Source organism: Etheostoma spectabile, chromosome 16 (assembly GCF_008692095.1).
Source record: "Etheostoma spectabile isolate EspeVRDwgs_2016 chromosome 16, UIUC_Espe_1.0, whole genome shotgun sequence".
In the NCBI taxonomy this organism is placed as follows: domain Eukaryota; kingdom Metazoa; phylum Chordata; class Actinopteri; order Perciformes; family Percidae; genus Etheostoma; species Etheostoma spectabile.
Window position 1 is genome coordinate 16,357,197 of NC_045748.1, and position 27,319 is coordinate 16,384,515.

Consider the following 27,319-nt stretch of genomic DNA (forward strand, 5'->3'; position numbering starts at 1 on the left):
TGTGTGCGTGCATGCATGTCTTTGTGTATGAAGCCTATGTTTTGTTCTATTTTAGTGAGGACCAATTTGAGATTTAGAAGTTGATAGTGATGAAGGTTTTCCAAAGTGAGGACATTTTGTCTTCACTTCTTTAAAGCATTGCTTGAGTTGAAAATGTTGTTTTGAGGGGGTTGAGGTTGGATATAGTTACGAGGGTTAGGGTTAAGAGCAAGGTAGCCTGGATCTACTGAAGTACATTTTCAAGATGACGCCTGATCCGGCGCGTGACTTACATGCAGCTAACTTTAACTCATTTATTGTTTTCTGTGGTTTGTTAAATTGTTTTTGCAGAAGCATGTTCACTGCGTCTGGAATTATCGCCACCCAGGACAATTGTGATTGGTTTAAAGAAATTCAAACATCTCCTATAATGTATGTGTGGAGGGGCTGCGGGGGTTAGGCGGAATACATTGTCAGGGAGGGTCCAGCTAGTTAACATATATTTTAACAGATTATAACAGTTTGCAACATATTTTAGTTTGGCTGAATACACACTGGGGAAAAAAAAAAACACTGACTTGATTCTGATAGGTGACCAAATGATTTTAAAATTTAACAGTGATTTTTTGGTGTGTATATTTTTTCTTAAACTTTTGCAATTTGCAAAAAACTATTACTATTTCTTCTCCACAATGGTTTAGTGGTAAATTAACTGGTAGGTAAGAATTTATTTCCTGGGACGTATTTTGTCGTGGCTCACATCAATCTGAGCTTCACTAATACATATTTATTCATTTAATATTATGTGGAGAATTATATACATGTAGCATGGACCGATGGCACACACATGAATGATTAATATTTGCAAATTAAATAAACATATTTAGTTTCTTAACAATGTCAATGGTGGGATCTTATTGGCTTCCTAAGTTATACAAGAAATGAAATGTCCATGCAACAATAAAAAGATGAGTAAAATTAGCTTCAAGTGTATAAGCCTTGTTAAACTGGGTACACTACTTGCCACCATGCTGTATATTATTCACACCCACACAAATAAGACCACAGAAGGCGCCAGCTCCTCAGCTGGAGACTAATAGGTAGGTATTATTTACTGTAATGTTAGGTCGCACAACAGCTGACATCCCTGCTGAGGTCAACTCTGGATTTGTGCCATAAATAGTACATATGAAAAAAAGTGTCATTCATAATGATTATTAACACACGGAGACTGTGGGTAAGAGGTCTGAGGGATGGACAGATGGACAAACGGGAAGATGTAATGGCGGCTAAATGTGACACAGAATCACAAATAGTAAAATACGAATAATTATCCACTCTTTCGGTGTCAGTATAGGTCAAAAGCAATATGTTACAAAAGTCACTGTTACAAGGTGAGCATTAGTCTTTTAGGGGAAACCAATATTGATAAATTGCATATTATTACTCTATTTTTTATGTTTCCTTTTTTTTAACAATTTTATTATTATTATTATCACATTATCATGATTGACTAAGAGTGTACTTCTCTGCAAAGTGCATGAAATACCATAAAGCAAGTTGAAGAGCTTTTTTGTCCCAACAGTTAACTCGTTTTCGTGATTTGAAGTGTTAATTTCACACAGTCACACAGACCTCTAGTGGAGATAAGTGGTACTGTAACTGACCCTGTTTACATGTCCTAATAATAAAAGAATATCTAACATTATGTGTTTCATCTGAATATACAGTGTGGCATTTTATAAATAGTTTAAATGCCTTAGATTGATGTTGAAGAGACACAAACACATTTCTGAACGTACGATTAAAAGCACATGAAGAACTCCTACTACTGACTTTTTACCATTTTAAAAGATGTTCCAGCCAGTGGCTCATTAAAGGGATCAAGTCTCACTGACAGTTTCAAACATCCCTCTGGAGGGCGCCAAAGACTTAATTTTTATTATACTTTATTAATAAGTTTGACTCTGACAGAAAGACAAGAATGAATTTGACTTTAGACCCTGACAACTTGGAAGTCATTTTTAAATTAATGAATTCATAAGTAGAATCAAAATAAGTCACAAAAATATGTTTTGAGGTGGAAGATGTGTTGCTTTCTTATTTGAAAATTCTGCGGAAATAATAGAAAGATAATTATTTAAATAACAAAGAGACTGTGGTGGAAGCTTTTTTTTATAGGACTCATACAGCACATCCCTTTATGTGGAGCGGCGATGGCCTCCTGATGGTTTCAGTTATTTCTTTGCGCAGGATTTCTTGGTGTGATGAATGGTTGCTGTGATAAATTTGTGCACGTACAGTAATGGAGTGAGTGGTGACCCATGTAATGCCACAGGAAGCAATAACTTAAAAGGAAAGTCCTAGTATTTTTAAAATGAATTAACATCAAAATCAAATTTGATTCTGGGGCTCAGTGGTTGAGGGGTCGCTTGCCAATCGGAAGGTAGGCAGTTTGATCCCTGGCCCTGCAGTCCCATGTTGAAGTGTCCTTGGGCAAAACACTGAACTCCAAGTTGTCCCCGATGCTGCGCCATCGGAGTGTAAATGTGCGTGAGTGTTTATCTGATGAGCAGGTGGCCACAGCGTGGGAATGGTGAATGGTTCCTGTACTATGTAAAAGTGCTTTGAGTAGTCGTTAAGACTACAGTCCATTTATATTTACATTTACTTGTTAGGCTGTCAGCCAACATATTCAAAATTACTTTTACGCAATTTGGTTTTAGTGTCCGTTCCTTAACCTTGTACAAACAAACACATCAGTCCTGTAACTGCTTTATAAACTACAGACAGTAGGCTAAATCATTTTTACTAATTTAAAATATCGAATATTTGTAGTTCAGGTGTGCAGGTAATGCTCAGTAGATATTTTGGAAAAGGCTGACTTAATTCTCTTATGTTACTTTAAGGACACTTATGCCTCTATTGTACGTTTCTGTCAAACCATAGGATTGAAAATATGTGTGTATACAGTCAAATGTGAGTTAGCTTTCATTAGATTAATGGCACCTTGTGTTTTTTTTTATAAACAAACGTTGTGTTGACATTGATGTTGCTTACCCAAATGCACTGTGTATCTTTTTGTTGAACGTATTTTCTTCCTCATAAAACATTTGCAAAGCCGATTATTTATTTTTTTTAATTTTAAATCTTCCTGTTTGCACCCGTGTGCAGTCTTCTTCTTTAATACCTTTGTTGGCGGATTACTGTGTTATTTGGTGTGTTACCACCACCTGTAGATCAGGTATCCTCGTGCACGAGACAAACCTAATGGGGACTAAATAAACTGCCAAACCTTCATGTTGTCCTCGGGTCATATTGACCCGTTTTCCTATATCAATGTTCTTTTGAACTACCCAGGACGTCGGGTGTTCCTTTAATTTTAGTCTGAATAATTCCTAATTTCTGCTTTTCTAACTCAAACATTAGGTTCCTATAAATTAGGTTTATTGACCATAAATTCCAAAAATAACTGTAAAACTAAAGTTAAGAAGTTAGTGTTACGTAGTGTTGAAAATGTCAAAAAAAGTGACAAACATTCAAAAAAGCATCAAAAGTGTTAAAAACATTAAAAAAAATTAAAAGACATCGATAAAAAGCATCAACAAAAGTGTCAAATCAAATTTTCAATTTTGACGGGAAGACAACACAAGGGTTAAAAGCTCTACTAGACTTGTGGTACTACAAAAACACCACAAGTTACCTTTAATACAATAAGGTTAAGTTACCATAGCCAGAAATATACTGTATTACTGTAAACCCCTGCAACTTTATTATTATTCTATTAGTTACACCTGTGATTTGAAATTATGCATAAAGAGGAGGCAGGTTGGGGTTGTGGATGTGCTAAAAAAACGCAGGACTGTCATCCAGGAGACTGGAGTTTTTTTACTTTACAAAACAAAAGGGACAAACAGAGGTCATGTTCTGCGTCGTGCGTCCAAGTAGTAGTGAAATAGCATCTGACTAGTACACAGTTAATATATTTAAAACTATGACCTATATCAGTGTGGTTTGGGGGACGTCTTGTTAACCTGTGTGTGAGTCAAGGACAAGACACTTAACTGTGGAAAATCTACACCCACAAGACAAAGTGTGTGTGTGTGTGTGTGTGTGTGTACATGACTTCCTGAATCCCAACCCTCCTGAGGTGTGACTTCCTGACCCATTAACCTGCAGTCCTGTCTGTGTTCCTCTTTCTGTTTTTCGACTGTCACCACCTTGATGGTCCTCTGAGGTCCATGTTGGTACACACAGCCTTCGTTGCTGTTATACTTGCACACACAAAGTTTTTCTAATAGGACATCCTCTGAGGAAGCTGTGCGACAATGCAGCTACACAATGCAGCTACAAGTTAGACCAGAGGGACTGTTGATGGTAACACGGTCTGATGTTCTCTGTGGGGTTTCGGAGGCGCTGACGAGGAAACACATACAAAACAAAGGACCTTGGAAAAGCAACAGTTTGTCTGCGACAAGATGTCAAATACAAGGAACAATATGCATGACACAGTTACAAAGCTTACTGACATCCACGTTAGTGGCTCTAAATTTACTGAGCGCTCCAAATCTTTCAATGTTGATCAAAGAAATCATCACAGTGTTATCATTATTTGAAGAATTTATTTGCCCTTAAGGACACACTGAAGTGTTCACTGCCTACGCAGGTGGTTCAAACACACACTCACTCATTCTTTTTTGAAACTGGCAAATAAATACATAAATGCACCTAAAATGAGGTGGTGTACAGTGTTTTTTTAGAGAAATGAATGGCTATTCCTAGGGTTAGTTTCAATTGGTAGAGTATTCAATACGGTTGTCCTAGGTAGACAAGGGCGGACAGCAACTTTGTAGTAAGCTTTAAGTCAGTTTTCACATATTTAGCAATTGTTGAAAACATTGCTAGGCATAGTGCTGCAGGTCGGAACTGAACCCGTGACAATCCTACAGGAAGGCAACAGTCATGTGCTCTCAATGAAGTAAGTATACAGTTTGGGAAAAGGGATACACGGCTGGATGGTTTTACTATGCAAATCTTTTTCACCTGTAAGGTCAGGTCCTTGTTCTATGTGTGTCTAAATCATGACAAAGCCCTCAGCACATGTTACAACACATTTACAAAGAAACGTCACACTAACGTGAATGTCTCCAGGAGAGGAGAATGTCGGCTTTTCTGGTTTATTCATATCTATTTTTAACAATGATGTGATGGAGCCACAATAACTGACAATTCTGTATGAGGTATTGTTCTCTTTCAGGGAACTAGGCCGAATGTTATCGCCTGGCTAGAACTGGATTTTCAAATAATACAACTGGACAATTTGATCCTCCTTGTGATCCACCTCTTGCTAGAAACACACATTCACAAACCACTTAGTGGTTTGAAACTGAGGACCTCAGGGAAAAACTAGATTGTCAGATGAAAGAGTGTGCTGTGATTTACAGTGACTTTATGTGACTTTTACCAATTTCTGAAACTGTAATGTTTCATCTGATGAACATAAATGACCTGAACAGGAAACAAGACTTACAGTGAAAAAACTATTAGCTATTTTCTATAGTTTTTATTAATGCTTTTGCTCGGGTCTGATTTTTCACAAAATTATTTTCAGCAGGTAGACGGCACTACTGAGCACACATTCTGATGGGTCTGATGGTAACACCAGAAAAGCCTGTGGTATTGTATGCAGACAGGGTAGCAGGTGATTTTTTTATGAAGGCCTAATTGTATTTTATTGTAATTTTAGAAGTTATCAGTTGTAGTTATGGCTGATACTGGGGAAGGGCCATCACAGAAAAGAAGGAAATTAAACAAAGAACAACTAAAAGCTAAAAGGGAAAGGGAAAGACAACGGCGAAATCTGAGTCACACTCGGTCGGGCTTTCAACAGATGGAGACAATTATGAAATTGTAAATTATTCAAAAACATCCCCAAATTGGCCCTCAAGGATATATCAATTTCATTCATAAAATAACTTGCGTGATGTGGTTGTATGCCAGTAGCCTTGAATAAATTAAGTCCCCATTCCATTTAGTGCGGATGTGTCATTCCTTTTAGTTAGTGTTTGTGTTGGCCTACTATTTATATATCATTTTGTCCCCCTGTACTTGTGTAAAGCGTCCTTGGGTTTCATAAAATGTGCTTGTGACGGGGCGCATGTTGGCCGTCACAGTAGCGATGCGCTAACTATACCACCCAAAGACTGAGACTATAGTATATGTTATATGCACGGATATGTTTAACGTGTTTGCATGTTTTGTTAATTTTTTACAATGTTTAAAATCATCAATTAACCTAGCCATTCTCCATTTCAACCACAGTAATCCCGTTGCTTTCTTGTGCGCATGTTTTAACATCCAAAACTACAATGATTTACTTGCTACATTCATCAATCCGTAATTCTGTTTAAAACCTTACCATACTTCAGAAACATTACCTATTTACAAGGTAAGGGCTTTCTCCCAGCCTGGGAAACTGAAGGCTCCCTTCTCTCGCTCATCCCGTTTACTCGGGTTCAAGGCAACACGGACGCGGGTTTTCCCTCGGCCCCCCCCCGCGGAGGGGAGCCTGGCGTCCATTCTACTTCCAAAAGCTACCTTTTTCAGCCACCGGAAGCCCACGACTTGTGGGCTTCCGGTGGCTGAAAAAGGACTTCCAAAAGTGTGTGCCCAAGTCACTGACCGGGCCCACCAGTGTGCTGCCCAGGGGCAAAACAACATAGCCTTACTGGCCTCGGCCGTCTCCGCCATGGCCACTACCCCCGGTGCCCTTCCCTCGAAGCAGGCCATGGAGATTGGCAAGGCCATGACCGCCATCTTCACCCTGACCACGGCATCCATGGTGCCGCTGTCCAGGGTCATGGCTTGGCAGACTTTGGGCCATCAGGCTCCACATGTCTATGCTGCCCACGGAAGTTAGACGCAAGCTTCTGGCCCCATAGCTCCCGATGGGTTATTTGGGCCCCGCCTACAGACCGCCACGTCTCATCTCCACCAAGAGGCTGAGGACGCGGAGCGGCTGAGGAGGCTCAGCTCTTGGAAGGCGGCTTCTCCACAACAACACAGTCACAACAACAACCACCACAAAAGGAAGTGCCCCACAGCACCTGCTGCAGCTTTGTCTTCCCGAGATTTGGCTTCCGGGCCCCCACCCGGTCCCCCTCCGCAGCGACAGCTGGCACCACACGGCCAGCAGGCTGCACGAGGCACGAGGACCATGAGAGCGGCCCCCACCTGGTCCAATCCGCCTCCAGAGCCACTCAGCAAGCAGCAACGACTATGGCAAATGATGGGACGCTGTGGTGCTCTGGGCTCTGGGGAAGCCCCCCTTTGAGCCTCTGGCACAAGCTTCTCTAAGAATGCTGTTACTAAAATTGGTGCTTCTCCTTGCCCTAACATCATCATCGCGTTGGTGGTGAACGCCAGCAAATGCCAGCTTGCCCGGTCTGAAGTGTGCTACCTGGGATATGTCCTGGGAGGTGGCACGATCCGTCCTCAGGTCCACTATGCTATCCGCCGTTCCCAGCCACCCTCAACCAAGAAGGGGGTGAGATCTTTCCTGGGGTTGTTCGGTTGGTACCAGCGCTTTATCCCAGACTTCTCCAGTCGGGCTGTTCCCCTGTCGGCCCTCACTCGTAAGACCAGTCCCAACAGGGTGGTCTGGACTGCAGAATGTGTGGAAGCCTTCCATGACCTCAAGGAGAGCATGTGTCATGGTCCAGTGTTGCAGTGTTGTGAGTCCTGACTTCTCCTTGCCTTGCCCTTGGCTCTGGCCTGGGGGCAGTGTTGTTGTAGGGAGAGGGTGAGGACAAAAGGCCCACACAGTTTGTGAAACATAGCCACTTTAAACATTTTTTTACACATTATTTAAGTTCACACAAGCTAAACATATTTTTCTCAATCACTAAAGCATAGGTCTAAACTGTTATTTGTTTTTTTTTATAACTTTCATTTATCAAGTGCAAAACACAGACAAAGTGGATACAGGAATACAATGTCTTTTCTTTTTTTATAAACTTAAATGAACAACAACACCCTCCCTAGACCCATGGTCCTCTCATAAGTTTAAAGTATATTTTGAATAAGTAAATAAAATGACATATATGTGAAATAATACCAAAAAAAACAATGTAAGGTGCTAGTGCTGATCATTAAATCTACAAAGTAAGTATCAATGGCTGCTTACTCCTTAGTCATCAAAGCAAGTTATTTGTAATCTGTTATGTTGAAGTGTCTCAGGGTGAACAGATCATGGGGGGGGGGGGCTACCTGCCGCTGGCGGACCGGAACAGAGGGGATAGTGAATACATAATCATATAGTGGGACTTTACAAAGAGATTTCCCGAGCCGGTAGCCTATCTAGATAGTTAAGTAGTGGTCTCCACTGATTATAGAACCCGTCAGATGACCCTCTAAGTGAAAATTTGATCTTCTCCAGTTTCAGAAGACCTAAAATGTTGTGTAGCCAGACTTTGATTGATGGTGGTTGAGGACCCTTTCACAATAACAGAATTCTCTTGCGAGCAATAAGAGAGGCGAAGGCAATAATGTTATTTTGAATGTTTGTGGTTTAGAGGTCAGCGATATGTGGGGTTGGAGTTAAGGTTATGCCTAATATCTGATATTGTTTTAAAGAATAGTTGCCAGAATTCTGTAAATAAACTGTTATTTGTTTTTTTAATCAGTTTTTTCACTAAAAGCTGGGTGATGTGTAAACTCCATAAATAAAGTATTTAATATAATAAAATAATATAACAGTTGATAAACAGTTTGAAGAGATAAACAAAAGAAATTGTGTTATGTGGATTAGCACATTTTTCAGAGTCATTGTGTCACAGATTACTTTACAAAAATTACAAATTATTTTACAAAGCAGTTCTTGCCATATGTAACCAATATCTTGTGGTCAGTACTGTCACGTCTTCAGTTAATCCTGCATCAGTTGCAGCAAATGTGGCTAGAGAAACCCCATCACCTGACCTTAGTGTGTCTCTCTTGTTTGTAAAGGTTTTTTATGTCAGCAGCAATGACAGAGCTAACTAAATGTTCAGCTCAACTGCTTTAACGTCTGTAGATATTTGAGGCAAGCTTGCATCTGGCACGTGCAGTCATCACCTGTAGGGCTTTAGCCTAATGCACGCCTACATTTAATCAGGCCAGCTATAATGGTTTTCTGTACACTTACTATGCATCTTACTGTAGTAATTTCCTCGCTGGCTGAAGAGCAGTTTTATTGATTCATCCGGAAGAAAGCAAACAGGAAGCAAACCGATGACAAAGATTGCTTATCTCTCTTGAGAAGTCAGCCTGAATCATGCTAAAAAAGAACATTGATCTAACAGAACATCTACTTTAGATGATCTTATTATATAAAACTAATTATGTCTGACATGTGCAGATAAGCAACATGAATGTGTTAAATTAGGCTTTTGTTGGTATATTTTAGACATTTATGGTTTTTAATATGCTCTTATGGTTATAACACTAAGGAAATTTAAAAAAATGAATAGCAGTGATGACAGAAACATTGATTTGTAACGCACGTTAACCCAAGTAAACTATTCTATGTAGCTTAGCACCTCAGTGTTTGCTTACCTGCAAAGTACGAGCTGAACTCTTGAGATATCGGTTTCGGTAGGTTTCATAAATAGTTAATGATTTAAAAGCTTTTGTTAGACAAAAAGGTTTAATTGTTTAAACGTCCACCCTTGTATCTTAGTTTAAATATTTGTTTATGTTAACTGAAGCTAGTCCTGCGGTTCCAGTGTGGTGATGACACCTACAGAGCTTTTTAGTGGGTTAAATTAGTGGGTTGAGTTTTTTTATGCATCAGCAAGGACTGCAGAGGAGTGCAAGTGTAGGTTTGCCACCTACTGCCACAAATTTAGATGATGAAACTGAAGTGGATCCGCTTGAATTATTGCTAAAACAAGGCCTGCACAATTTGGGGGGGGAAATGAATCACGATTTTTTAGGTTAGAATTAATATCACATCACTGCCACGATTCTTTACTTACAAGGTGCAATGTTGATTGCAACCATAAACCATGCCAAAACAAAACCAAATTTTGTTGGCACCTATAGCACATTGCACATCACCACAAGCCTGTTAACATGTGAAGTTAATTTGTTAACTTAGGTTCGGGAGCAGGGCCACACCTAAACCACACCTCTAATCCCCACACAAACCTACATATACCATGCTGCACAGCCAGGCTCGTGTCTCTGATTGCTTGACCCACCCTCCCTTTCCCTCTCCTTCATCCATCCATTGTCCCCCTCGTCCCTTCCTGTTGCACACCTCTCTCATATCTCATCTAGGTACAGTCTGGGGGTCCGTAAACTATTCAGGCGAAAACTGCTTCTGAGACGGAACCCCCACTCTGAGTCTCCTCCACCCGGTCATCATACATCTTCCCAGACCAGCCATCAGACGACAGCCACATCAATTTATTTATCTGCACATTCATAATGTTCATCTGCACATTCATAATGTTCATTAAATCTTTAACTAACACATTGTTGTGGCGTGGTCCATGCTAGTGAAAGAGGATTCAATGAAGAGAAGGACGAGCATTGCAGCGCTTGGGAGCACTTCAAAAGCTATTTTTTACAGTCTGTGTTTAAAACTCACAGAAGTAAATAGTATTGTGTCCGATGCAGTCGGCTCGTGAAACTAAATAAGAATCAAATTCATTAGAAAAATGTAATGAATAAAAATCAAAGTGATTTAAAAATTACATCGAGAACAGGGGTGAATCAAGATTGTGATTTTATAACGATTTATCGTGCAGGCCTAGCCAAAACTTTGAAAATATAACCTAAACAAACAGAATTTCCCTTTACAGTACTTTGAAATGATTCTCATTTATTCATTTATGTGTATTATATATTGGATTATGTTTGGTTTAATTAAAGTAATAAGGCAAAAGACAAGATGAGTTGTGGGGAAAAGCAACTGAATGAAAGATCAATGAATATAATGCATGTAAGACAGTGATATTTGGAGTCCTCCAGTATTAACTATGCCCTCTGCTGCAGACTCCAGACTCCTCTCTAACCTAATGACCTAATAGCCATCCATTCAGCGGTAGGTCAGGCAATAACAATGACTGCTGGACTGTACATCAATACAACAAGGTCTGAGTACTACAGACCTAATGGGGCTCAGAGAGAAAAGCCAGACCTGGTGGTAAATGGACTATTACTGCACACTCACATTAACTGTCTGGAAGGCCCATGCAATTGCACTCAACAAAAAGGAAACGGTTTTGATTGCAACCTAATGCAGAAGTAGTATATTAGTCTGACTGACAACTTATCAGGGTCAACAAACATCTCAACATAAGTTCAAGACATTCTCAGAATAAAAAACAGGAACTGTTATTACAACAGGAAGCACTGATGAGAAAAGTCTCAAAATCCATCAGACATTGAAGGGACCAATGAAATTTTACTTTTGGTTCAACTACAACTGTAAGATGTACCGATTAGTTCCCAAGAACCATGAAAGCAGTGGCACAACATACACATAAAGCTTCCTCATCAGACAGTTGTCAGTGGGGTAGCCCAACCACCCTATAGGTGCATTATTACAAAACAGAAAGAAAAATCTCATGCCAAAAACCTAGAAACCCTAAATTTGTTTTTTAAAAGGCTTAAACTCAGCAGAGCAGGCAGTCACCTTGGGCTGAGAACCATGCAATTATCACGGAAGCTTCAAAATGAGTCTACTCAGAAAAACTGTGGCTTCTGGGTTTTTTCCAGGTCCAGTGTTTAGTGATTTCCGTCCATTAAATTTATGATCGTACGGTAATGTCAGACAGTTTGACACTAGATAGTCTGTTGAGGAGCCACTGTAGTATTATTGAAGTCAGACCCATTGGCGTAACTGAAATAACACCATCCAGTTAACCTCTCAGCTGGAAACAAATGAAATGGAAAATTTAAAGCTATGCACTTAGTAGCGAAAGAACTAAAGGTAAGAGTGCTAAATATCTCTGCAGTAAAGGGAAGGGACAGAACTAAAGACCTATTTCTGTTCAGGCCTCTTTCTGTTAAGTTGCATGCAAGAGACCGTCATGCCTAGAAATACTGCTGCCACAAAGCCACAGGGCAGGAGGGGACTGTCCGTCTCAGATTTGTTGCCCAGACTCACGGGGTGTGTTTTTGCCTCAAAATGGCGAGGGTGAAATTAAAGGGAGGGTTTTCATGTAATTGCACATGGATGTGCCCACTGCCCACGGCTTTGACCCCAGCTCTTGCACTCTAATGAAGGGTTGAGAGCTTGAACAAGGCAGACTCTGGCAAAGTAATGGCTACAGTGATGCCGGCCAAATAGATTTTGTAATGTGCTTATAGTACTAAAGCACAGGGTCCTCATCTTTATTCCATCCGGCCATTCTCATTTAACCATTAGATCTCTTCTTTAAATGAGAAGCTATTATGCTACCAGTCACATACACTGCATTTTAATCAATTATGAATGTTCTCAGAATACTGTATACATGTAGGCATGTGCAAGTGCTCACTGCTTTTATATTGCATTATTATTAATAATAAATGGATGTGCTCATCTCCTGATTCAATGGAAGCTAGTTACATGCTTTACACTTATGATTATATCTTCAGACAGCAAGATCCTGTACAAAGATATATTTCCATGTCAAACATCATATTCTATTTCATTTTAGCCGAAATCAAACAATGTCCAGCAATGGAAAGTAACTAAGTACAGTTACTTAAGTTCTGTACTTTCAGGTACTTTAATTGAGTATTTGAGGCAAATATTGTACTTTTTACTGCATTTACTTGACAGCTGTACATGTTGGTTACTTTGCAGACTAAGAAATGAATACTTCTTCCAACCACTGACAATGTCACACAAACTGTATATCGTAAGGTCCAGGGCAGGCTGTAGCTGAACAGTGGAAACTTTCCCTGAGGAATGGTTTTACCAGCTGTGAGGCCAACTACTCTGAGGGAAGGAAGGCTTTATTGTACAGCAGCCTACTTTCAAATAAGGGGTTGCAGCTTGTAGGTTTATAGTTAAATAATATAGCATTATAATTGCAGGAAATAACACATATGGTGCATTGATTATTTAGGGGAGACGTTCAGCTCCTAATGGCAGCTACGGTACAGACAGCTTTAATTACTGTCCTGCTGACAAAGACGACAAGAGAATTTAGCTTCACTTAAACCAAAGAAGTAGTCGCTTATAAAGTAGTGAAGGTGGTCCTACAGAAGTGAAAAACCCTCCACCCACGCTCTTCTTCAGTAGTCTATGAATACACATAGACATAGACTCATTCTAACCACATATTATGGGTTTGTCCTTGCTGATGGTTTCATATTTGGCTCAAAGTTCACGTAAATGCAGATGCATGCTCCACATCACTGTAGTTTGCTGAAAAACCCAAGGTTTTTCCAACCATGTTCCCGGTCTGTTAATCCAGCTGCCTTTACGTAGACCCACTCTGTGATTGGTACCAGATTTGCTGCGGGTCCAGAGTGACTATTTGGCTTTTTCCCTGAGATTTTCCCATTGCTGCTGGCACAGTGTGACCTGCAGGAAATGACTGAGAATTGTGACTGTAACAATGCTAATGGCCTAATGCCAGACCACAGCTGTTTATTCAACCACACAAACATTCCTCTGGGTTAATAACCACAGACACTGGATGAGATCTGATATTTAATGGTTTGGTCTGTGAGACAGTACAATATGTGCTTAGTTTAGGGGAAACTGCAAGCAGCTAAATGTGTGGCACCAAGTGAAGCAATAAGATTCTTAGCATTTGAGTCATAGTCACAAACCCAGTGTACAATGCTCAGTACCCAATTCATCTTGGTGCAATCAAGAAAATCAAGTTTATTGTTTTAGTCACCTTTTGGTCATTTTATGTTTAGTTTAGTCTGGAAAGTCCTAAAAATCTGTGCAGTGTTGATTCCACTCCGTCACATCTATTTAAAAGAGTCATCATCTGTCTTTCTGCCTCCCAGACTCTCTGAGTCCCTCTCCTTGCTGCCAGCCCTGCCCATCCTTCCTGGATATGAGGTCATGACAGAAGGACCAGAACAAAGGATGGGATGCAGCAATCCTAACTTAAACTCTAACAGCATTACTGTTCTTTCTCTTTTTTTAACACAGCAGGGAAAATCAGCAACTATTCTACAGAGTATAGGCTTTTGTCAAGGTTAGCTATGTTTATGATGTGTAACAAAATCTAGAGACAAGGCTTTTGTTGGATTGTTGAAATGTACTTTATCTTTGCACATAAACTTACTGTGCACTTAGTTTAAATTAAAAGATTATGCTCCTAGTTTTAGTTACAGTAAGTCTCTATACAATTTAATTTTATATTTTTATCCAATATGTAATAAATCCAAAAATTACCCCAATGCTTTATTAGATATTAAGGAAACATGCTGAGTTAAAATACTATCTTTACTGACAACAATGCTAATGCCAGTATTTTCTCCTTTTGAAATTTCCGTTCCGTGACGGAATTTCTGTTTGTATTTTGGCCTGTGTGTCGTTATTAACTGCCCAGTTTGATAGCAAGGCCGGATTTCCAGATATACCTGTAAAAAATGCAAAGCCAGCATGCTACAGATTTTAATGTTAGTACAGCCATGAAAGCAGCGAACAAAGAAACAAGATCAACGGAGATGGATTCTACCCGGCCTAAAAAAAACAGCATGTTCCTCACAGTTGCGTGACCAGGGACGTATCAAACCCCGGGTAAATATTGGAGATATATTTGAAAGAAGGAGACAGCCAAGAGCCCAAAAGGACGCTAAATTGGTTAATTTCCTCCTAAACAGGAAAGCATTAGCTGCAGGTTAATTTCTCACAGCTACAAGGGACGGGCATTTTATGTTATATTTTATATTAGATTTTGTACTGCAGTAACTACTGTATTTTAAACACTAGCTGTCAGTATTAAATATTGCACCTTTAAGTTTTTATTTATATTTTTTATAGAATTGTAATGTATTTTTTTCTTTCAACCTCATTTGGTTTTTAATTAGAAATGCGTTTATCAATAAAGTAGGCTACTCTAATTACTGTATCTGTCTGTTTATTCTTTCTATCCTATTATATAGAAATATGTCCATATAGCTATGATTCCATGAACGTTATCTCTATCCAGCCAGATAGCTAGCGGGCTAAAGTAATTTAAAGTAAGTTAGCCAACGTTAGCTTGAATTAATTTAAGCTAGTTAGCTAGCTAGCTAGCTCTTAAAATTGTTAAATTATAATATCATTTTGTAAGATGTCTTGGACAATGTTATTGCAACATTTCTCAAAAACATTATGAGTTTCCACATACCTCCTGGCTTGCTTTGATTTGCTTCATGAATTGGACTGACCTCCAGCCCCGGGGGACGGAGGGGGGAGGTGGGGGGTGTGACTTCCAGCCAACCGTCGACAACTCCAGTGTGTAGACTTTAGAGCTCAGTTAAAGATGAGGAGCTGCTCTCTTCCGCTGAGCCGAGTTAAAGTTCGACATTAAATCTGGGAATCGACTACTCAGCAATGAAATGTATGTGTTTCAGTGTGCGTTTCACTTCCAACTTAATCCTGACTGCGAGCATCCCACGGTAAGTTGTGTTATAGGACTGTCATTTTGGTAAACTAAACTGCCTGAATCGGCACAAACAAGCTAATTAAGCTACATATAGGCTATTTACTGTGATGTGAAATCGATTAGGTCAATAGTACATGATTGTGATTACAAATATAGCTGATTTAATGTCTAAAAAGCCTAAGTAAAGATTAATTTGCATTTTTTTAATAAGCCCCTGGTAGTTTGGGCAATGGTCCAAGATTCCTATGTAAACAAACAAACAGCACTTTGCGAATTTAGGGTGTATAGACTGTATGCTTGTTTCTAAACGTTTTCTGCAGGTATTTGCTATTAGAAAAAAGACCATTTGTTACCAAAGGAATAAAGAAATCTAGATTATTCAGTTAAAATACATCAGATAAAACCAGTAATTGCTGTATTGCTGCATAAATACAATGTTTTGAACTATAAATTGGCTGCTTTCTGTAATAATAGCCTACTCACGTTCCTCACATCTTCCACTGCAGTTGAACACGTGGATCTGCTGACACTGGACTCTTTGCTCACTTCTGACATCCAGTGTCAGCTGCCGGTGCTTTGAAGATGATCAACCCTCAGATATACCTCCACTACAACTACACAGGCAAGCTGGACCGGCGGCCCAGAGTTGGCACAAGCCCCGGCACAGTGGACACCAAAACCATTGTGTTCCTTATCATATGCAGCTTCATCGTCCTGGAGAACCTCACCGTGCTGGTGGCCATATGGAGAAACCAAAGGTTCCACAACCGCATGTACTTCTTCATCGGCAACCTGGCGCTGTGCGACATGCTGGCCGGAGTCGCTTACCTGGTCAACCTGCTCCTGTCAGGAGAGAAGACCCTGCAGCTCTCACCTGCTCTCTGGTTTGTCAGAGAGGGAAGTATGTTTGTAGCACTTGGCGCCTCCATTTTCAGTCTCCTGGCTATTGCTATCGAGCGACACCTGACTATGATCAAAATGAGGCCTTATGATGCCAATAAGAACTACAGAGTGTTTCTGCTCATAGGGACCTGCTGGCTGATTGCTATATCTCTTGGAGCTTTGCCTATTCTTGGCTGGAACTGCCTAGACAACCTCCCTGATTGCTCCACAGTCCTCCCTCTCTACACCAAGAAATATGTAGCTTTCTGTATCACAGTTTTCATGGTTTTGCTCATAGCCATGTCAATCCTTTATGCCCGCATATACATACTGGTTAAGTCCAGCAGCCAAAAGGTAAGCAAGAACAGAAACTCTGAGCATGCGATGTCCCTGCTGCGCACTGTCATCATTGTAGTTGGGGTCTTCATCGCCTGCTGGACACCAATCTTTATCCTGCTCCTGGTGGATGTGGCATGTGAGCAGCGCTGCCCTATCCTCTACCAGGCTGACTGGTTCATTGGCCTGGCTGTGCTCAACTCAGCCATGAACCCGATCATTTACACTCTGGCCAGCCGCGAGATGAGACGGGCCTTTCTGAGTCTGGTGTGTGGTGTTTGCTTCAGGGGGAAGGCTTCTGTGAATGGCAGTGGGAACAGGCAGTCTCTGGAGCCCAGCCGCAGCAGGAGCAAGTCGTGGAGCAGCCAGAACAACCCAAACCAGAACCAGCAGAGCTCCAGACAGGCGGAGCTGGAAAAGGGGCAGGAGACGGACACGGCCCGTGGCGAGGTCTCAGTGGTGGCCGGTGGGGCTGCTCAGGCCGTCATTGAGAGTGACAGAGCAAACTAACCAAAGGGAGCAAGATGTGTACAATAGGACAGTGAGGGTGGTCCTAATGTGCATTCCCATGGGCTTGTGCAGTGGTCAGAATTGGTGACAAAAAGGAATTTGAGTTGTGATTGATTCAGAATGATGGATTTCTTAGACTTCAAGGAAGGGGTTTCTCCTGTGTGCTTGATATTGATAAATCTGCATCATCCATAATTGGGAAGCATTACAAAATGTCCACACTTGGCATTAGACTGATAAATGTTAGAGGCCAATATGCTCAAGGGCACAATCAGTACCATCTCTTTTTTCAAGTACAGGTCATATTTCACCATTGTCCAGCGACAACCACATATCTCCAACTTTGTTCATTTTACATTTGAACTGAAGGATGAACTCTTTATTGGTTGAGAAGATAAACCATCTAAAAACCCATTATTATGGATTCTCTGGAGAGAAGAAAAGGCTTTGTCACAAAGCATAAAAACAATTCTTCTTAACTAATGCAAATTGGATATTTTGGAGGTACAGGGTTTTTCGCAGGACGATGACAATAGTCCTAATACATGGTGCTCTTACGCTTGAAAGAAAAACATTTACCTCCGTGGTTACAGATGTGACCAGATGTGACCAAAAAAGAAGTGAAAAGCCACCTGCAATGAATTGAAGTGCAATTATAGTTCTGCAAAAATAATGAAGAATGATTGTAGGCAATGATTAGTGTAATGGCAATGGTAGTTATTTATTATTCTCAGCCGAGTCTGTCATTTTGTATTTACTCAGTAATACTACAGGATGCTGTGCAGTTGCTGCATTGAAAACTGCATTAGAAAATTGCATATGTGATGTAAATGAGATAAGCAAAAACCTGCTACTGTTTTCTTTTAATCAGCAGCATTGTGTACAGACTGCTTCTGTTATCACTGTACAAAGAATTGATGTGATGTGTTTAATAAAAAAAATACGTAGTTTTAAGTGATACCAGGGCTCCATCTGCTGGTTAATAATGGTAGTCATTATCCTCGGTGCTGACAAGATATTTTAATAATATGCCGCATATTCAGAATCTTTTCACCCTCTCATTTTAGTACAAAAAGGAAGTTTTTGTGAGCATCTGTGTTTCACCTGATTATTCCCAGAAGTCAACTCAATCATTTTTAGAAGCATGAGGTCAGTAAACTGAAGGAAGAGGCATGTGAAATAGTAATACTTAATTACATGCAGCTGTTTTTATGATGCAAAATATTAGCTTTGACACAACAAACCTCATGTTTCCAGTAGAGGGCATTTCTGTCCTTGTTATGTGCAGTGTCTTCCTGATTCCTTTGAGAAAATAACTTAAAGGTTGATTCACTCATTTACAATGTGTATTATTGACTCACTTATTTGTTGTAGTATCTAACCGTGCATGTCGTTTTTAATTTTACAGCCTTAGAGATATCCATCTCTAAGATGTCTTCAGTCACCGCAATACAATTGATGGATTTTTGTTTGTTGCTCACGATGAAAAAAGACATTTTAAAATATTTAACAGCAACATATTTTTTTTCTCTCTCCAGAAACAGCATCCCTTTTACTGTGGATAAGCCCGAGATCTCATTGTAAATCGGTTTGATGGGGACTACTTTTTGTACAAAAGAAATACCTATTAAAACCTTTGACCGTTTGTTCAATGGATTATCCATAATAACAAGGACACTTAATGAAATGGATTGTTTACAATGCTGTCAGCACCTAAAAATAAAATCCCATTCTCAAAAACTATGCATGGAAAGATATCAACGCAAATTATGTGAGGAAATATATTATTATACAATTTGGATGAACCAATACTTTAAAATATTATAGGAAACTACTGTGAGAACACTGACTAAATGCTGCATCTACCATACATTGAAATATGTTATTGGTTATACAGCAGATACAACAGAGATTCTACACATTCACGGTTTTATTGCCAACAGTACAGAATAATGATAAACCCATACAACCAAAAGATTAAATCTGTAAACATCATTTGGACTCTTTTTATTTCCTTTTTTGTTTTTTTTACTTTGCCTGTTCCAAAATAGTGAGTTTGTGTGATTCCCTCTGACGAAGATTTATATTTAGAATCTGGAAATGATACATTTATAATATATAATAGAGAGGGAGGGAGGGAGAGAGACAGATAGATAGAGAAAACAGTAGTCTCAAGCAGCAACACGCAGCAGGGCAAAACACAACCTCTAGTGAACAGGCATGCCCCATTGAAGATCAGCTATTGCACTTTGAAGAGAGAAAAGAGAAATAAAAATACCATTTGTACAAATAAAAGGCACATTTTTATCAACAGAAATCTGGAAAGAAGCCATGTTCTTTCTGTGTCCCAGCGTGTTTGGTTGTATCATTTCTTTATACCACACAGCTAATCATCACGTGCTTGGAGACATTCAAGTATGTAGTTCCTGCTTTATATGTGTATGCTTTGTTCAAAACCTTTGCACATTTTTCAAGGGTGATTCTACAAATTTGCTTTTCAGAATTAAAGACTAATCAATCAAAGACTAAAAGAATCCCTTACATTAGACTACTGTTTTTTTCATTTAGCGGATTGTTCCTTTTCCCAAGATATTAAATTTGATGAAATTGTGTGACAAAAAAGTGGAATAAAGGTTTATGGATTGCTGTATTAAAAAAAAAAAAAAAAAAGAAAATTCTTTGTGCCATTTTCTTCTCACCATTATCTCAAAAATGCCAGTATGTTCTTCTGCTCCTAGGGACACAAGGAATCAAGTCGGCTTAAACCAAAAGTAATCTGGTGGTGGATATTTTTTTTCATTTTGATCCCAATATTGTGCACAAATATGTGTTGTTGTAAGATGCATGTACTGTACACTCCCTCTTGCAGCAAAATACAGGCACGTTATATTACATTGCATCTGTCTTGTCAAACTCATTGAACACATGCTGATTTTGGTTCAATTGAAGTGGTACAGTGCATGTCAAATACAATGCCCCAGTCATTTGCTATCCATCAGAGTACTGACAATAATAAAGATGAGAGCATTTTAAAAGTATGTAGCTAGCACTGCGGTGTGTTATTTCTATTAACCATTTCAAGTGTTTGATTCCCACTCTAAAAACAACAGTCTGTATAACACGAAATGTAGTAAACTGCTCGGAGGAATGGTTGCGTACAGTGGACTGCAAAATGCAAATGAACTCTGACCCGTCAAGCAACAATGGTTTCCACCCTGTACTGTAGTACGTAAAGCAATACACAGCCTGCATCCTTCGCTGCAGTAACACGAGAGAATTGAGGTGAGTGTGACCGACTGGGGTAAACCAGTATTTCTGTGATGACATCTAGTGGCATTACAGTAGTCTTGCCATAATATATCCACACATTGATAAATATATTCTTTTTGTTGAACAATAAGTGGAGGTCATGTGATATTAAACATTCTGTATTGAGTGCACACTGTGCGTTTGTCTAATTCAGTCTCTTGTGTAAAAAAGGTAAATTACAACCTTGGTAATTTGTCTTGGTACAACTGACACAGATGATCTAAGTGATCAAACTTTCTGATTGTGCTATTTATTTGTGGTCATTCAAATAATAACAATAACTTTTTAAAGTTCAAACCAAAACAAATGCTTAAATTAAGAATGTGAAAACATCCATTGCATGACTCAAGCCCCAAAACTAATCATTGACTACACACCTAAAAAAGAATTCAGAGAAAACCGATTCAGAAATAATCACTGGTTGAAAAGCATAAATACTCTTTACAGTGTCAGCATACACAAGCACCTCTTTCAAATAAAGAGGTATCAAGGTCTACGAACAATGTCCACAAGAACAGTTGATTTTTAAGTCATGCGACTGCCGTGACACGAGAAAATACTTCATAAAAGGTTTATCTTTAAAGCCATTGACAGCACTATGAAGGATGTCTGTTTGCACCCCAACACTTTGTGACTACTGCAAAGCAAAAAGCAGATTTCATATAGTGACTAATTGAGTGAGCTGTCACGCTATAGTTGAGATGAAAGGACATCTTAAATAATTATAAACAGACTTTTGTTGTCCAAACTGCTTTTGTTTCATCGACCTCTTAGCCATGTTTCCTTAACGAGAAATGTGGTTGTGCTTGACAGACAAAACTAAAAATGTTCCGTTTTTTATTCTAAAATACTCTTGTTAACACCGCTTTGAGGTTGATTTGCACTTCATCTAAACAACAAGAACAATTGTCTTTTTTATCTTTTAAAACACCAAATCAAGATATTATCTCCAAATGCACCTATGTCTTCTCAAAAATATAGCATTTCAGTCATCAGAACAAAATAATAACAGTTCTATAAATCTTTTTTTTTTCAAATCTTGCTTCTTCCAGTGCCTCCAGTAATGTAACTGTGGGCCAACTTCCCAAAAACACGGCCAGCCCATAGAGCCTTCAAGCATCTTCTCTTTATGTTTCATCTTCAAGTTTCAGGATGGTGGGAGAGACTGTTCAGAGCTTCCCATTTCCCACCATGCATTGCAAGCATCACTGTTTCCTTCCAACAGGCTGTAAGAGACACAGTTCACTTCCAGCTGACACAATGGGCAGATTGTTGTCACGGTGATGGCCAATAAGATGGCTAATGCTGTCAAATATATGATCTTTTGTCCGTACCTTTGAAAAAAGAAAGATATATTAAACGTCTGTTGAAGTTTAATTTTAGCAAAAGTGGAGTTTTCTTCCACTTAATGCATTCCTACTCACAAATCAGTCATTTCTATCTCCCTTAAAACACACTCTACATGTCCTTTAACCCCATCTTACCGTGCCCTCAGGGTCCACCAGCAGTAGGTGTTTGGCAAGTCCATTGTGCATGCCCGTCAATACGTAGGACCCTGGGTTGGTAGTGCTCTTACGAACCAGGAAGTCTCCATCTTCTTTCAGCAGTTTTTCAGCATCACGGCGGCTCATTTTGCCATGGTACCACGTCTGGCCCTCCAGCTCCTCCTGTGCCCGGAAGGCCACCGAGCGAACAAGAAGAGGGCTCGAGTTGTCCACGGATGCTGCCTTCTGAAGACTGGAGACCTGGGACTGGGCTTGCCCCTGGGTCGGCGGATGGGACTGCGACTGAATGGCATCCTCAAAGGGCTCTGGTATAGATGAAGGCAGTGCCAACATGATGAACCAACAGAGGAATGATAGCTGTAGTGCAAGGTTTAACTTGACATCCTACAGCTGTCAATATTATATAACTGTTTGTATAAATACGGAAACACTGTCAGAAACACAAGATCATCATTGCTTTAACTTAATTAAGAACAGTGTCTTAACGTCTTCATAATGGTAAAAGATTGTATCTATATTATTAGTGTTATTGTAATTGGATAATCTATTCTATTTCACAATATTCCACTGATTGACAGGTGGCGGTTATACAGCGAGAAATGCAGAAATGCACTAGAAGAAAAAAAAAGCAGAGAAGAACAAAACTGCTAGTAAGTAAACATGGATGTAAACAATGCAAGTTTTAAAACATTTCAAAAAAATTGGCTTAAGGATGCACACAATGCATTTGGGTAAGCAACACTAAAAGGCAAATTACATTTTCATCACTATATAATAACTTAGTACATATACTGTAGTTCTACTAAATTCTTCAGGGTGACCTCTAGCTCACGCAGTAGAGTGGGCACCCCATGTACGCTGAGTCTGTGGCAGTGGCCCGGGTTTGAATCCGACCCGCGGCCCTTTGCTGCTTGTCGCCCACCCCTCTCTCCTGTCTTCAAGCTATCCTGTCAATTAAAGGCCATAAAGGCTAGGGAAAAAAAAATCCTAAAATAAATAAAGATTGATCAAATTATTCTGCACTGGAGTTGGTTAGTGAAGGAACAAAGTAAAATGTGACTGTTTTAAAGAACTACAGTAGGTGGAGGATAACACCTGCACTCAGAGTTCATAGGAGAACAGTTCACTTTTTAATGTTATAGTTCACTGCTCACATGTAATTTGTGTCATGGATTCCTCATACATAGTTACACACATCTTTATGTAACTGACCTTTCATGTATAATAATAGCAAAGCTAAGGTGGAAACTGAAAGGAGGAAAGAATAAAGCTGTACATTCCATTGTGTCCATACTGATATGGTGTTATTATAATGCCACGCCGACGTCACTGAGAAACAAAAAGCTGGAAAACCTCTATAATTAAGAACTCTGAAGTCATTACAACGTTATTCTGAAAGCAGGGAAAATATCTTAATGAGTCCACTATTCAAATCACATGACCAACAGAAAGTGAAACTTCAGCACAGACCAGCCAAAACTTACTCATGTCAAACAGGTCCTTCTGTGGGCTCTCTTTGGCTGCAGCCGCCATGCCCTTTGTCACATTTTCCGCCTCGGCCTGGAGTGCTGCGAGCACCTGGGCGTCAATCTGCTGAGTGTTCACATAAGCAGGCATCTCTCCTGTTTTCGGTGCCTGACCTTTACTCTCGGGCAGACTGTTTATATCAAAAGATCCTACAGTAGACATTTGGAGAAACAAATACAGCCACAGTGTTGAATTGATTAAATTCTTCAAACTTAAAACATGTCCTATGTGTTTATAACGTGGGCAAGCATGGACTTTCTTACCCTGTTGTATGAATATGGACTTTCTTTCATCTCCCCAGTTTTCTCCACAGTGCCGCCCTTGGTAATATGTCTGATCTACTGAACCTGGGCCCATCTGATGACACACACACACACACACACAAACACACACACACACACACACACACACACCGTTATCAGTTAAGAGATTATAATAATTTTAAAAAGACAACATTAATTTTGTTACTGTGATTATGTCCACATGGAAAAAGTAAATCAAGATCCTGAGATCAATCCACATAAATTGAGTTGTACCTGGCATCCATCTGGCACTACATTCTGATTGGTCAGCCTGGTGTCAATAAAGCCTCCAGGGGGTGGCATCTTGCCGGGGATGTTGTTATAGTAAGGATGTTCTGCTGACTCCTCGTCTTCCTCTGTCCATGGTAACTCCTCCATGGTTAATACCCTGAGGAAAAACATGATTTGATAATGAAACTCAATACTGACTGTGTGGGTGTGTGTATTTGTGAATATGTACTTTTGTGAGTGTTTTCATGAACACTTCACCTGTCATGTGTGGAGGACAATTTGCTTGAGGGACACTGCAGGTACAGCTGGAAGCGAAGGTCAAAGGCCTGGCCGATGGTGCTGATGACGTCCTGGGCCAGCCCGTCAGAGCACTCCAGAATGTGGCATGCTGACAAGGGCCAGAGCAACACTTTTTAATGAGAATGTTACATGAGAGGTATGAGAACTTCTATAAAGTATCAAAGGAATGAACACCTACCTCTTCTGTTTACGGGGTCCTTTGCTACATAGGCAACATGATCAGTTGTGTCCTGAGAACAAAGAAATACACATTGTAAACTGTTACTGTTATGATACCATAATACCTTCATACCACAGATTTTACTTTCTGGTTATCAAATCTTTTTTGTTATGGAGAAGTTTAGGTTTGAATTATCACAAGACACAGATTCCAGTTAAGTTGATAAAAGCCATTGAGTTACTCACGGGGTCTCCACCTGATGCAAAGGATATGGACTGCATGTGATGGTTGGCTATGATCTGATAAGAGCAAAACAATGCAGTACATATGAATTAGCAAATATCTCTTTAAAAACAGATAGATACAAATGCACATATATTTATTATTTGGCACCATATGCTGCCAGTGTCAAGAAAGACAACGGGGTAGACAGCAAACGCACACTGTGGCCACTGACCACCCCATCCACAAAGACAACTAATTTATAACCCATATAACTGGCTATATATAGTGACGTGCATAGGTAAAGTCTAGCAAACATCTTCTGGTTATTCTAAAAACATCTGGAGAAGTCATATGCTCATGCTTGTCTTCCTCTTAACTGTTGTTTTATTAGATAAACCTCCTCAAATTTGATCACTCCGATCACTTTTTTCATCTTTTTTAGTTGACTGAGAAGATTTATTCTTGACATTGGGGACACATACTGTATGTGTGGTAAATATTCTTAAAAGCAAGGTCTACCAGGGACCAACTCCAGATCTGAGCCAGTGCCTTAATCAAGGGCACTGACTGGAGAACCTAGTACATGTTTTTTCATGGTAGGGGAAACCCACGCGAACATGGGGACAACCTGGATTCAAACCCAAAACCAGTGCTAACGTGACCTTCTTCAGTGTTTTCTTAAAACACACACACACACACACACACACAGTTTATGTGGTTGCTGAGGACTTTGTGCAGGCTCCCTCATACAATGGTGCTGCTATTTTCTTACACGTAGCATCGTGGCTCACATAATCACATATTTGTTACCAAAAGTCAAACACCGACCTGTTTGCAGTCAGGGGCCATCAGGTTGAGGCTACTGGTGGAGATATTTAGGTTGATGGACATGCCAGCAAACTGCAGGTTGCTCTTCCCCAGGATACTGGACAGAGCTTTAGATGGTGGCTGAGAGGATCAGAGGACACAGACAGAAAATTGCAGCAACAAAAGTCTCTTCGTTACCAATTTAAAAGTAGGCTATATCTTAGAGGAACAACCATAAAAAATAACTTAAAAAAAAAAATCTATTCAGAGAGAGAGAAACTAGTCGGTGCTGATGTTGTGTCATATACTCATCCCTGACATTTGAACAAGCTCTAGAAAGCAGAGTAATGCTTCATTTCACACCCCACATTAAGACACAGTCTCCTCACACACTGTGGACACACACCAAGCACATGCACGCACACATGGAAGACAGACTTTCTCTCTCTCTTTTTCTCTCTCTCTCTCTCTCTCTCTCTCTGATATCGTGCACTACATGAGTCACTAAGCACTGTGCACGTGTGCAATGCATCGTGGGCGGGAGCTACGCCCACGCACATGCAGTCCCATACCTCTTCATCTCTCTCCTCAGCCTCTCTCTCTCTCATCCTTTCTTCCTCTCTTTATCTGACTCTGTTTTCCCTCTCTTTTTACATGAAGGAAGGATGAGAGAAAAGGAACTTACAGAGGCTATGTGCTATATATAGAAAGGGGAAGGGTAAATGAATATCTAATACTGTTTCCTCTTTTTCCTCGCTACTTTACCATTCACTAATATTCATTTTCTCAGCTCTCTCAGTGTAGCTATCACTTCTCCCGTGACCACTCCATCTCCCTCCCTCTCTGTCCATCCATGTACCTTTCTCTTCCGCAGAGCTCCTTTGGTCCCTGGAACAGCCTCACACACCAGGCTGATGGCTTCCCTAGAGGGAGGGAGAGAGGAGGGTGAAACCAAGATGGTGACCAGCCACAGCCACAGAATCACAACTATTTTGGCATTAAGTTAAGACTGTATTTACAGTTACTACTCATGATCATGTACTTTGACAAGAAATGTGTTTTGTTATCTTGAAAGGAACAAATACAGCCATACTAGTGGCTCTATGCTGTGCAAAAGCACAGCTGAACTCTCAGTTAACTCTCATCATGCTTGCATGCTAACAATGACAATGCTAACATACTGATGTTTAGCAGGTATAATATACCATGTTGAATGAGCATGCCAACATTAGCTAATTAATACTCATCACAGAGCACAGCTGATTTTAGTAGATTTAGAAGAAGATTTTATTTTAGGGTGTAAGCTGGTGGGTTTTTTCTTTAGGGGTTTCTAATTGTTAAGTGGTACACTAATAGTTAAATTCCTTAGATTTTAGTTTTGTTTTTTTTTACCATGAATTACTTATACAGCTGCTAGTCTTTATTTCTCTTCAGTTACACCTTTGCATAGACTAATGTAAGAGTTATTGGACTATTTAGGAATCCTTAAGTGTTAAGTGTTGGCTAGATGTACAGTAAGGGAAGGTTTTTATACTGTTCTTAACTTAATGTATTTCATGTTTTCCTTTATTTAATGTCAATATTGTTTTATTTTTATTAAAATGCTGTTGCTGCAATCTGTTTTTGATTTGGCTCTATGAATATATGGAG

At 39.8% G+C, this 27,319-nt stretch overlaps 2 protein-coding genes and 1 long non-coding RNA gene across 3 annotated transcripts in view; 1 reads left to right on the forward strand and 2 right to left on the reverse strand.

Moving 5' to 3' along the window:
* Positions 1 to 15,523, reverse strand: part of LOC116704459 (uncharacterized) — a 20,799-nt gene extending 5,276 nt beyond the window's left edge. The window contains exon 1 of the long non-coding RNA XR_004335682.1: positions 15,318 to 15,523. This is a non-coding gene — a long non-coding RNA (uncharacterized LOC116704459). The remainder of the gene's footprint in view (positions 1 to 15,317) is intronic.
* On the forward strand, positions 15,411 to 19,844 carry s1pr3b (sphingosine-1-phosphate receptor 3b). The gene is made up of 2 exons (XM_032539964.1): positions 15,411 to 15,588; positions 16,082 to 19,844. The coding sequence occupies exon 2, from the start codon at positions 16,158 to 16,160 to the stop codon at positions 17,301 to 17,303; it is 1,146 nt and encodes a 381-aa protein (XP_032395855.1). The 5' UTR covers positions 15,411 to 15,588; positions 16,082 to 16,157; the 3' UTR covers positions 17,304 to 19,844.
* The window catches only part of shc3 (SHC (Src homology 2 domain containing) transforming protein 3), a 16,648-nt gene continuing 8,662 nt past the window's right edge, over positions 19,334 to 27,319 (reverse strand). Inside the window, exons 3-12 of the mRNA XM_032539950.1 lie at positions 26,529 to 26,592; positions 25,691 to 25,810; positions 24,883 to 24,936; positions 24,656 to 24,707; positions 24,436 to 24,565; positions 24,181 to 24,334; positions 23,908 to 24,001; positions 23,602 to 23,793; positions 22,097 to 22,422; positions 19,334 to 21,946 (exon numbers count right to left, since the gene is read on the reverse strand). Coding sequence (XP_032395841.1) covers positions 21,818 to 21,946; positions 22,097 to 22,422; positions 23,602 to 23,793; positions 23,908 to 24,001; positions 24,181 to 24,334; positions 24,436 to 24,565; positions 24,656 to 24,707; positions 24,883 to 24,936; positions 25,691 to 25,810; positions 26,529 to 26,592 — 1,315 coding nt within the window. The 3' untranslated portion in view covers positions 19,334 to 21,817. The remainder of the gene's footprint in view (positions 21,947 to 22,096; positions 22,423 to 23,601; positions 23,794 to 23,907; positions 24,002 to 24,180; positions 24,335 to 24,435; positions 24,566 to 24,655; positions 24,708 to 24,882; positions 24,937 to 25,690; positions 25,811 to 26,528; positions 26,593 to 27,319) is intronic.